The 13,219-nt window shown below is 39.3% G+C and overlaps 1 protein-coding gene across 7 annotated transcripts in view; it reads right to left on the bottom strand.

Moving 5' to 3' along the window:
- The window catches only part of AKAP7 (A-kinase anchoring protein 7), a 153,461-nt gene that overhangs the window by 115,612 nt on the left and 24,630 nt on the right, over window positions 1–13,219 (bottom strand). For all 7 annotated transcript variants that reach the window (XM_086707855.1, XM_086707850.1, XM_086707852.1 and 4 more), the window contains exon 4: window positions 2,388–2,524. In XM_086707855.1, the coding sequence (XP_086563981.1) occupies window positions 2,388–2,524 (137 nt within the window). The remainder of the gene's footprint in view (window positions 1–2,387; window positions 2,525–13,219) is intronic.

The raw sequence follows: 13,219 nt of genomic DNA, 5'->3' as shown, positions 1-13,219 counted from the left end.
TCCCAAGGAATCCAGCATATTCTTCCTTTTTTAAAGAAAACATACTCATTTATTTTTGAGAGACAGAGCACAAGTTGGGGAGGGGTATAGAGACAATGAGACACAGAATCTGAAGCAGGCTCCAGGCTCCGAGCTGTCAGCACAGAGCCTGACGGGGGGCTTGAACCCACAAACAGTGAGATCATGACCTGAGCCGAAGTCGGATGCTTAACCTACTGAGCCACCCAGGCGCCCCTCCAGCATACTCTTCTAAGAGGACTGACGGAGGTCTCTAGACTGCCTGCTGTTTGAGTCCTCAGAGATTCCCATTTTGGGGGGACTGGTCTGGCTATATCCTTGGGTGTCCCATATCAGGGACCATGAGAACATGCTTATTCTTTCTGGGCTTTGTACCAGCACATACTGCAGAAGCACGACCCTGCCAGAGTCTCTCATCAAGAAACATGGATGTTCAGCAGTGTGCCCTTGTCTCTTATCCAGTTCTTTCTGACCCACCAATTTTTTCTGAGTTGGGCTTCCACATCAACCCACCATGGCACAAGAAATTTCTGGATTCATCTATATGTCTTGATAGGAGATGGGGAATTGAAGAAACTACCTCAGGTATATCTGTTGGAAATCTTCCTCAACTCTAATCTACCACCTATGTGACACCACATTCTTGTAGCATTAGTGAACAGGAACTTCTCCAAAGAGCTTGAGCTTTCCCCAGCTTCACCCTGAGAACCCCAAACCAATGTGAATGTCTCTATCATTCCTAGTTCTCTGTTCCAACACCGGTGAGGGCCAGGTTTGGAAAAAACATTCAGCCCCGAAAGGAGAGCCAGGACATTGTATCTGGTTCCATACTTCTTCCTCTGCCGTTGCTTACTCCACCTAGCACTGGAAGGGCTCTCTACTCCCTCCCACCCTGGACAATAAGCCTCAGAGCAGCCACCTACAACCCTCCTCAAAGCTGTCTGTGTTTTCACTGACCACACTGAAGGTCTTTTGAATTTATTGCTGGCTCCGTGTCTCCTACTTGCCACCCTTCACGCCAGCTTACCGAAACACTGAGGTCCCCCAAGAGAGAAGGAATTCTGCCTCCAGACTGCCTTTGGACTTGAGAACACAGCAACTCTTCCCTGGGTCTCTAGCCTGCCCTGCAAACTTTGTACTTGCCAGGCTCCACAGTCACATGAGCTAATCCTTTAAAATAAATTCTGTATGTAGTCACAGATACAGATATATTGAGATATCAATATATCTAGATATTCATACAGATATACATCCTGTTGGTTGTGTGTCTCTGGAGAACCCGGACTAATTCACCACTCTAACACACACAGGACACTTCTCTCAGGCTTTCGGCTCCTCATGTCACATCTTCTTTGGCTCTTTTTCCCTTAAGAGCATCACAGTATTTATTTTGTCTTCTGACTGGCAAAGTGAACAGTGAAAGCAAGCCAAATAAAATCTTCTAGTCCTCTCTGCAAATGCAAGGTGCTCCAGACCTGCTCTTGGGTAGATCAGGTTGGAATAGAATGGAAAACTGATCTCTAAACACATGAGGGTCTACTGTTTAAAAGACATAACTACAAGAATCATAATTTGGCTTCATATTTTGAATCACTAGTTTCATGTTTTCTACCTTTTCCTCACCCCTTCCCAATTCAAGCCTTGTTCTTCATTCCCTCAGAAGTAACCTGCAATACATTCTGGCTCTGGTTTTCCAAAGAGCTAAAGCTTAAGCTCAATCTGGAGAGCTATACAGGTAGTAACAGGGAAAGGAGCACCCCAGGGAATTGGGGGAAGACCAAGGGTTCTCCACTCCAAGCAGCAATCAATGACTTATATACTTAAACTTTATGGCACAACTCTGGAATTAGGAGTGGGTAGTATATAGGTACTCAAGAATGAGTAAGGTAAAATTGTAACTATCTACTGGAATAGAGGACAGCTCTAATAACAATAACATCAGTCACCTACTGTGGGCCAGGGCTGTACAAAGAGTCTTTACATGTATTGAAACTATTATTTGTTTCCATTTACATAAAAAGTAAACAATTTGCCCAAAATTAGGCAGCTATTCAGAAATGGTTGTGTCACAGTTCCACAATCTTTACCAAGAATCCTAACCTAAATGGTCGGCCTCTAGAGTGCTGACATAATTAACATGGGGAAAACAACTACATAACCAAGGGCAACTATTTGATAACAATAACAATTTAAAGTCTCGATTAGGAGGAATATTTATATTGCTAATTCTGTACATTGACTATTAACCGGAACAAATTATAACAAAGAATACTTCCTTACAATTTCAGTGCCTCTTTGGGTTCTACTATGTTTACTCATATTAAAGCAATAATTTGGAAAATGATATTCAAGGAAGACATATTACTCACATGTTTACTTCCTCTTCATTTAATAACTGCATCACTAGCAGGGTAATATGAAAGGAGCCGTCACTGATCATTGCTTTGGCCAGTTGTTTGTCTTGTTGTATTATTGCATTTTGTAGGATCTTAATTCCTCTTGTAATCTAATCACACACACACACACACACACACACACACACACACACACACACAAAATAGAGATTAGGTAAGCAATATTTCTTTATGGCAAAATGTAAATCAAGAAGAAAAATAAGCAACAACCAAAATTAGAACAACGTCAAGATTCTTCAACCGAACAATGCTTAATCGCCTACTTGTTCTCAAATACCCTGGATAAAATGACTTGGGAAGCTTAATATGAGGTATGAGTTTTTTTAAATCATATAATTCTTGTCCATCTTGAAAACGTCAAACCTAATACCCTTGTTTTACACACTGGGTCACTGGTTGAACCCACTGGTTGAAAATCTCTCAGTGACCATGCATCTTTTCAGAAACTTGCAGTATGACTCATGATAATTATGATCTTTCCTAAAATTAAAAAAAAAAAAGTTTTTCTTGCCACAGAAAGGTCAAACCAGCAGACAACATTCCATTCCTATTGGAAGTATTATTTATTTGTCCCCAAGTGAATGTGTCTGAGAACCCATTCTTCATGGCCTTTAAAATTTTTTAGGACAGCAATAATCTCAACAGGAGTGGCTACTGTCATTTTTCCAGATGTGTGAGGAGGGGCATAAGGATGGAGAGAGAGTTGCAAAGACGTCCAATTGTGTATGTTAGAAAAACAATTACAGTCGCAGAGACATGCAACCCCTCCTCTTCCATCAGACTTCCCCTCTCCGTCCCTGCTCTGAAACAAAAAGGGGAACAATGTTCTTCCCTCCTCCATTTCCAGTCAGATACAATTCTAGTCAACTTGTACATGTGACTAGAAAAGTGTATCGGAAAATGGTTTGAATATGAAATAGCAAACCGAGCAATACTCAGAGAAAAGAGAGCACATAGAAGTCCTGAGGCAGCAGAATTAGTCAGAGAGAAAAGGGGAAGGAGAGGAGGCTGACAATAGAAACAGAGTCCATTAAAAAAAAAAAAAAAAAAAAAAAAAAACAGCAGAGATAAGAAAAAACTGAATCATGAGCACAGCAGACTGTTCTGATACTAGAGTAGCTGTTTTATCCTGAACAATGTTCCCATTATCTGCAGAATGTGACTGGACAAATCATGAGATGCCATCCTGGGATCTGACTTCCCACGTGTCTTTATGATAAATCCGCATCACCCAAAATAACCTCAGCCTTTCTCTATTCCTTGCAATATGGAAGAAGGCGACACAGGAAATGGTGTTTTCCTGGGAGGAAGTTATGCAGTAACACCTAACATAATATTTCCCAAGGCAAGAGATCACTTCTGTGAAACCCAGCAAAAGAATACTGATCTCCTGGTAAATAAAATGCTCTTGATGTAATAGTACACAAAGATCTTATAGAGTCACTTTCTTCTACTCTATATCAATAAAACTAAATTATAAACTCCTCGAGGGTAATGTTTATTTCTTCTAACCACCATCTCACCACAGTGACCAGTAATAATAATAAAAACAATACTTAAAATACACCTGAAACTAATATAGCACTGTATATTAATGATACTAGAAATTTAAAAAAGTAATAAAACAAAATAAAATAGAATAAAGTAAAATAAAATAACTGGCATGAGGACACATCAGTAAATGTCAGTTCACATTATTCTAAAATGTGCTTTTTCGGAGGCGGTGGCTCAGTTGGACGAAGTAAGCGTCCAACTTTGGCTCAGGTCATGCTCACTGTTCTAGAGTTCGAGCCCTGTGTCAGGCTCTGTGCTGACAGTTCAGAGCCTGCAGCCTGTTTCAGATTCTGTGTCTCCCTCCCTCCCTCCCTCCCTCTCTTTCTCTCTCTCTCTCTCTCTCTCTCTCTGCCCCGCCCCCCCCCCACTAGCACTCTTTCTCTCTCAAAAATAAACATTTAAAAATAAATAAATAATAAAATGTGCTTTTTCACCTAAAAAGGATTAGACATTTTCCATATCATTAAATATATAATGTCTTCACTTTTTTAATGGAATAGGGTCCCATTGTACAGATGTCCCATAATTTAGTTACCTAATCACTTACCGAAATAAAGTTTTTTCTCAAAAAAAGTTTTTAATTAATAAAAAATAAAGCAACAATATTTAAAAAACAATAGCAGTAACTAACCTTTATTGTGTGATCACTAGGTTCTAGATACTAAAGTGAGCATTTTATATATATTAGTTCACTGAAGCCTCTGAACAACCCTATAAGGTAGATATTGGCATTAACTCTATTAAAATAAATTGAAAAACAGAAGATTTAAAAAAAAAATCTCTTCAAAATCATACACCCAAAACAGCAAAGGAATGTAAGTAAAGGATAAATTACAATACATGAGAAAAAACGCAACAGTGACAACGAATTGGTTTGTTTTCAGAGGGGACAAAGAGGGGGCAGAGATGTGGGTACTGACTTAAGAAATGAAACCCTGAGGGGAAAAAGGAATTCAAAGGAGATTTTTAGAAAGTCTTACTGAATACTGCGTAACAGAATACACTGGCCCTCTCAGAAAGACCTTTATTATAAAACTGTATTGCTCACAAATGATTTTAAGTTTGAATTTTTGAGTTTTTCCAGGTACAATGAAGTGCTGAGATTGGCTCATGGCATAACAAAGCAGCTCAAGAGGGTCGAGGTTCATATGCTAACAGCCTGGTCCAGCGTTAAGGATATTAAAGGTGCTCAAAAATGTTAGACCTCTGGACACATATATCAATGGAACAGAAATCCCAAAAGGAAAAATACTCTTATATGGCCAACTAATCTATGACAAAGGAGGCAAGAATACATAATGGGGAAAAGACAGACTCTTCAACAAATGACATTGGGAAAACTGGACCGCCACATGCAGAAGAATAAAACTGGACCACTTTCTAACCCATACACAAAAATAAACTCAAAACAGAATAAAAGGCCCAAATGTGAGAAATGAAACCATAAAGCTCCTAGAAGAAAACAAAGGCCGTATCTCTTTGACATTGGCCTTAGCAAAATTTGTCTACATACGTCTCCTCAGGCAAGAAAAACAAAGCAAAAATAAACTATTGGGACTACACGAAAATATACCTTGCAAGGCCAAGGAAACAATCAACAAAGGAAAAGGCAACCTACTGAATGGGAGAAGATATTCATAAAAGACATATCCACTAAAGGATTAATATTCAAAACATATAAAACTTATACAACTTGACACCAAAAAACAAAACAACAACAAAAAAAAACCAATCTGATTAAAATGTAGGGAAAGGACCTAAAGAGACATTTTTTCAAAGAAAACATCCAGATGGCCAACAGACACATGAAAAGATGCTCAACATCACTAATTATCAGAGAAATGCAAATCAAAACCACAATAAGATATCACCTTACATCTGTCAGAAGGGCTAGAATGAAAAAGACAACAAAATAAAATAAAATGAAATACATGTTAGTGAGGATATAGAACAGAAGGTACCCTCGTGCACTGTTGAAGAGAATGTAAACTGGTACAGCTCCTATGGGAAACAGTATAGAATGTCCTCAAAAAATTAAAAATAGAGGGGTGCCTAGGTGGTTCAGTGGGTTGGGTGTCAACTCTTGATTTTGGCTCAGGTCATGATTTCACGGTTTGTGGGATCAAGCCCCATGACAGGTGCTGACGGTGTAGAGCTTGCTTAGGTTCTCTCTCTCCCTCTCTGTCTCCCCCTCCCCCCCTCAAAATAAATAAACTTAAAAAAATAAATAAAAGTAGAAACACTATATGACCCAGTAATTCCACTACCAGGTATTTACCCAAGGAAAACAAAAACACTAAAAAGATGTATGAACCTCTATGTTTATTGCAGCATTGTTTACAATAGCTAAATTACGCAAGCAACCCCACTGTCCACTGATAAATGGGTAAATTGTGTGTGTGTGTGTGCACATAAAATGTGTATAAAATGGAATGTTACTCAGACATAAAAAGGAATGAGGTCTTCACATTTGCAAAAACATGGGTGGACCCAGAAGGTATTATGCTACGTGAAATAGGTCAGACTGACAAATACTGTATGATTTCACATATATGTGGAATCTAAAAATCAAAGCAAATAAACAAACACCAGAAACAGACCCAAAGATACAGAGAACAAGTTGATGATTACCAGAGGGGTAGGTGGTGGAAAGATAGGCAAAATGGGTTAAGGAGAGTGGGAAATACAGACTTCCAGTTATGGAATGAGTAAGTCATGGAGATGAAAGGTACAGAATAGGGAATATCATCACTGGTATTATAACAGCACTGCATGGTGACAGATGGTACCTACACTGGTGGTGAGCATAGCAAAACACACAGACTTGTCAAATCACTATGTTGCATACCTGAATCTAATATAACACTGTGTGTCAACTAGACATCAATTAAAAAAAAAAAAAAGTCATACCTCTAAACAATATAATTACATCTACAAATCAATGATAATATTGTTTTAACTGCACATGAAAAGTATCTTACGATGAGAACTCTGTTTTACAATCAGAGTAATACAAATTAAGGATGCTGGACTTGGCTCAGAAATTCTGGATTTTTTTTTTCAGTTTATTTATTTATTTATTTATTTTTGAGAGAGAGACAAAGACAGCGCAAATGAGGGAGGAGGGAGAGAGAGAGAGAGACAGAGAATCCGAAACAGGCTCCACACTGTCAGCACAGAGCACGATGCATAGCTCGAACTCAAGAAACTGTGAGATCATGACCTGAGTGGAAAACAAGAGTTGGATGCTTAACCAACTGGGCCACCCAGGCTCCCCAAAATTCTGGATTTTAATTCCAGGTCTACCACAGGTGTGACCCCACACCTGTCACCTCTTCTCACTAAATCTTGGCTTCTTCAGTTGTAAAATAGGAATGATAAAATCTGCACTGCCAAACTTAGAGCATTGTGTTACAGATCACAGTAGGCAAGCTACATGAAAATACTTCACAAGCTCTACACCATTTGCCTAATATAAAGCATACAACACTGCCAAAATTAAATTCAGTGGTTCTCTACCCTATGTAGTTCTGCTTCCCAAGTACCATTTGGCAATGTTTGGAGGCATTTTTGTCATAACTGGGGACTTGCCACTTGCACTTAGTGGGTAGAGTACCTGCATTTTCACAAAAATATACTCTTGATTCTGGGCTCAAACACTAATTATGTATAAAGTCAGGGAAATGCTCAAAGAATTCCACTCATTTGTGTATCCAGCATTTTAGTGCAATGCTCTGCATAGTAAAATAGTTTTAGACCATTCCTCTTTTTAATTATCTGGAAGCATGTAAACTGCAAATTAAAAACTATAAAATACTTGGAAGACTAATTCTCTGATGTCACACAGTACTTATGATGCAGGATTAACCTCAATCTAGGAAAATTCTACAGATAATCTAACCAAGAGATGTATTTCTAGCTATGCTTTGATGCTCCAGATTAATTTATATATTCCTTGATATCATCTTAAAGAGCGTTTTTAAATGCTTTTTTATTCCTAATTACATTCTTATAAAAGAAAAGGGAAGGGGCGCCTGGGTGGCGCAGTCGGTTAAGCGTCCGACTTCAGCCAGGTCACGATCTCGTGGTCCGTGAGCTCGAGCCCCGCGTCGGGCTCTGGGCTGATGGCTCAGAGCCTGGAGCCTGTTTCCGATTCTGTGTCTCCCTCTCTCTCTGCCCCTCCCCCGTTCATGCTCTGTCTCTCTCTGTCCCAAAAATAAATAAACGTTGAAAAAAAAAAAAATTAAAAAAAAAAAAAAAAAAAGAAAAGGGAAAAATACTTGACTCTTCTCTGTATTGCATTTTAAGAACTACCAGTGTCATTACAGGCCAAAGGAAACTAATTTTTAGAGCTGCTGTTTAAAATTCAATAAAATCATTAAAGCTTATCTGTCACCATAATCCCAGCTATTGACACTACTGCATAGGCACATTTTAAAAACCTAATACTATAGAGTCACAAGTAAATATTATATTCAAAGAAACTTTCAAAAATAAAAGCATTATTAAAATCTTAAATATTTCACTGAGTATTATCTTTGTGTCTAGAAAATAAAAACAAACATCCATCTGTTAAACCTCAGCACTAAGCGATATTTTACATGCCTAAAAATAATGCAATAAGAAAATACATGTTTATATCTTTTAAGTTTTCTAATTGACTCGAAGCATATATATATATGAGTGCAGATAAAAACCCTTAACATCATGTACCTCTGCAAGAGGGAGAGAAGTTGCATTCTAGCACAGAGTACGAGAATGTCTTTGACCTCAACTTTTGACATTATTTTCAGAATTTTTCTAAGCTGTTAACTTATATTGTTCCTAAATTTGCTGCCTCGTTAATATTTACCAGAATTATCACTTCAATTTGCTACATAATTTTTCTTCAGTGCTGAATACTTTCATTTTTCTCGCTTGTCTAGAACTTGAAAAATTGATAACATAGCAAAACTGGAGTAAAAGTAAAAAGTCCTTCCGAAATAGGAGAATTTTCTATGTCTACCAAATGCTCAACATATACACCATGATAGCAAATACTTTTACAATTACATTTCCCAGACAAGAATTGAATGACTGAATGCACAAATCTACTTTTATTATTTTATAAGACCAGCAATTTTCACATTACTAAATGATGAAATATGGAATTAAAGGTTACAAATGCCTTTTAAAACACCCAGAGAAAAATCATATCTTTCCAATAGTATAAAAAAAATTATCTGGGGTGCCTGGGTGGCTCAGTCGATTAAGCATCCAACTTTGACTCCGTTTCTCACAGTTCATGAGTTTTAGCCCTATGTCGGGCTCCAGGCTGACAGCTCAGAGGCCTGCAACCTGCTTCAGATTCTGTGTCTCCCTCTCTCTCTAACCCTACCCAGCTCATACTCTGTCTCTCTCTCTCTGTCTCTCAAAAATAAAATATTTTTTAAAAATTAAAAAAAAGTATCTTCTAAAAAATTAATATACTCCTGAATTCAATCAATTTCTAATTGTTCCCTTATACGTCAATGTTGATTTACCTTATATTTATTACTAGTCATAAAGAAAGCCCATAAAACCAACATGAGTAATCCAACTAGAACTAATTAAACAATTCTAAGCATTTAAGAAACATATAGGATTTATTATAACTCCATTAGATTCTTTTATTCTTTATTTTTATTTTTAAACTAATGTATAATTGCAGGTAATGGAGAAACACATCCTTTCACATACTTGCAACTTGGATATTTTATATTTTCCAATTCTATTTCTTAAAACTATGAAATTATGGGGGTGCCTGGGTGGCTCAGTCGGTTGAGCGTCTGACTTCGGCTCAGGTCATGATGTCACAGTTCATGAGTTTGAGCCCTGCACTGGGCTCTGTGCTGACAGCTCAAAGCCTGGAGTCTGCTTTGGATTCTGTGTCTCCCTCTCTCTCTGCCCCTCCCCCACTCACCCTCTGTCTCTCTCTGCCTCTCAAAAAAATAAAGAAACGTAATAAGAAAATGTTTTGAAGTATGAAATTATGATTTTCCATTAATGAAGAACTTCAAACATCTAAGAATGTGTTTAAAAATCAAAGGCCCATGTCAGTCTGAACACTTTCTTCTTTAAAACTAGATGCCAACAAGTAGAGGCCAAAAGTAGAGCAACTCATTGTGAGTGTGCTAGCTTCCAAAGGCTTGTTTGCAGGTCACTTAATTGGAACTTGGAATACAGTCTCCCATTGAAACAATGTTATAAATGCTGCTTCTTTTCCCAGGCCTTCCCACAAAAGCTCATAAGTAGTTTAAAAAAGAAAATTAACATTTGATACTTTAAAACAAACAAACAAAAAGGATGTTCATAGAAAAGATGTAAAATGCACCTCCTAATCTCCTCCCACCCTACCTCTTCTCTCTGTATTTGTATGTACACCTCCTACTAAGTACAAATAAGTCTCTTGAGAGGGAAACATTAAATTATTTAGTTTCCAGGTCACTTGACACCCGCATTCCCCACTACTATGAGTCACGGGACCCTCAAAGGATGGCTGTTGAACCTGTATTATGAAACCAACATTGTAACACTGTATTTCTTATTTGTGAATTATTGTAAATGTTCTGGTTGCAACTTGGTATGCCACGAATACGTCTTCAGCCCTGAAATGACAGTATTTTGTGTGTGTGTATTTCTGCTCCTGCCAAGCTCTGCTCTAGGTACTGGGAATGAGCTGAAGACTTTGTGAGGAAGACAAACAAGTTCCAACTGCAAGAATGACAGATCACAAAAGGAAAGCTATGAGACCTTGGAGGTGGCAAACTAGGGGGTGACCAAGGCAGGTGGTCACAGGTAAAGAGGTTTGAGCTGAGATTTTGACATTAACAAAACCAAGAGGGGATGAAAGAAAACTCCTAGACAGAAAAGGTTTTCTCTGGGGGGAGAGGGCCCCTGGCAAGTTCAAGGCCAGAGGGACTCAAGCAGAAGGAACAAGTGCCAAAGTGGAGAAGGTTGAACCATGTAGAACCTCACAGGACATGGTAGAGTCTTTGTCTTTACCTAATACCAACAGGAAAAGAGTGAAGTATATAAGTGGGTGACATGTCCAGATTTGGGTTTAGAAAATAATCATTATCACCTCCATTTTACACCTAAAGAAATGGAAGCTACGGAAATTAAGTAACTTGACCGACATCCACAGAGGAGTTTGTAGCCCAGATGGTACTCAAACAAGACCTGTAGGACTCCAAAGTCGCACTCTTCCTGGTCCCACACCACCTCCCAGAAGGTAAGCAGCAGACACGATGGCTACGGCAGCTGATGGGTGAAAACTAAGAGCTGCAGACCGTTCTCTCCCATCCCCTTCCTCTGGTCACTTTAGTGGCCCAAATTCTGAACTAAGCCTCAGAAAGAAAGAACTTCTCCAGCGCCTTTCCTCTCCAACCCCTCTCCTTGCCCTTCCCCACCAGTCACCCCATTGATCTTCACAGTCAGAACAAGGCTAGGAGAGGAAGGACAGGCATGAAAGGGACACAGAGCTGCTGTTCAGACTACCAAGGGCGCCAAGAATGAAGGTGTGAAGGGGCGCCTGGATGGCTCAGTCGGTTAAGCGTCTGACTTTGCCTCAGGTCATGATCTCACAGTTCACAGGTTCGAGCGCCGCGTCAGGCTCTGTGCTGAAAGCTCAGAGCCTGGAGCCTGCTTTGGATTCTGTGTCTCTCCCTCTCTGCCACACCCCTGCTCATGCTCTGTCTCTCTCTGTCTCTCAATAATAAATAAACGTTTAAAAAAATTTTTTTAAAGAATGAAGGTGTGAAGGGAGACGGACTCCATGAAGGGCCTCATAAAAGCAACTTATAGAAGTGCTTCCCAAACTTTTATAGTTGACAGAGTGCAGTGGAAAAATCTCTAAGCAGCGAATCAAAATAAGGAACCCGGGGTCTTGTTCAGTCCCCACGTCCTTGGGGAAGTCGCTTTGCCTATTTCACATTCTGGGTCCTGAGGATCTGGCTTGAGACTTCTCACTTCAGCAGCACCACCTTTGACTTCTGGCTTTCTTCTAACTCCCACATGTACATATAACCCTAAATTTCAAAGAAAACCTGCCCAAATAAATCAAGGTATTTTATTATTTTTTTTTATTTTTTTTTTCAATGTTTACTTATTTTGGGGACAGAGAGAGACAGAGCATGAATGGGGGAGGGGCAGAGAGAGAGGGAGACACAGAATCGGAAACAGGCTCCAGGCTCTGAGCCATCAGCCCAGAGCCCGACGCGGGGCTCGAACTCACGGAGTGTGAGATCGTGACCTGGCTGAAGTCGGACGCTTAACCGACTGCGCCACCCAGGCGCCCCAAGGTATTTTAATATAATTAATATACAATTGCTAATGACATTAAAGTTTGTATCACCTCGGGGCACCTGGGTGGCTCAGTCAGTTGGGCATCCGACTTCAGCTCAGGTCATGATCGCACGGTTTGTGGGTTTGAGCCCCGCATCGGGCTCTGTGCTGACAGCTCAGAGCCTGGAGCCTGCCTCGAGTTCTGCGTCTCCCTCTCTCTCTGCCCCACCCCCGCTCACGTTCTGTCTCTCTCTCAAAAATAAACAAACATTAAAAATAAATAAATAAAAAATAAAAAAATAAAGTTTGTATCACCTAAACACTTTTAAGGATTATAATGGTTTTTACTGGCATGTACCAGTAAAATCAGAATCTAATTCTTTACTGCATTAAACTCTAAAACCTTGCATTGCTAGGTTATACAAATTTCTCTTCTTATGTATCTTCTTTCCCCAGCTAAACTGTATCTCACGGACTAGAAATTTCTTGGAATGCCTCAATAAAATTTATTTTTTTTCTTTTGATATTTATTTCTTTGATTTCAACTTCATTTGCTTTGATTTTTAAAAATTCATTAGCATTCCCTAGAAACATTCCAGTTAAATAAGGGGAGAAACAAACTTAAAATGTGCCTCCTGTTAAAAAGAAAACCACAGGCACCTGGGGTGCCTGGGTGGCTTGGTCGGTTTGGCGTCTGACTTCTGCTTGGTCATAACCTCACTGTTCGTGAGTTCGGCCCCGCATCAGGCTCTGTGCTGACAGCTTGGAGACTGCTTCAGATTCTGTGTCTCCCTCTCTCTCTGCCCCTCCCCTGCTCAGGCTCTCTCTCTCTCCATCTCTCAAAAATAAATAAACACTGAAAAAACATTGTTGTTTTTTTTTTTTTTTTTAAAGAAAACCACAGGCCCAAAATGGGCTCTTAACACGTT

The sequence above is a fragment of the Puma concolor genome, chromosome B2, assembly GCF_028749965.1.
Source record: "Puma concolor isolate L17-30 chromosome B2, mPumCon1.1.hap2, whole genome shotgun sequence".
In the NCBI taxonomy this organism is placed as follows: domain Eukaryota; kingdom Metazoa; phylum Chordata; class Mammalia; order Carnivora; family Felidae; genus Puma; species Puma concolor.
Note: the sequence above shows the minus strand (reverse complement) of the source record. Positions and strands in the feature narration are given on the sequence as shown.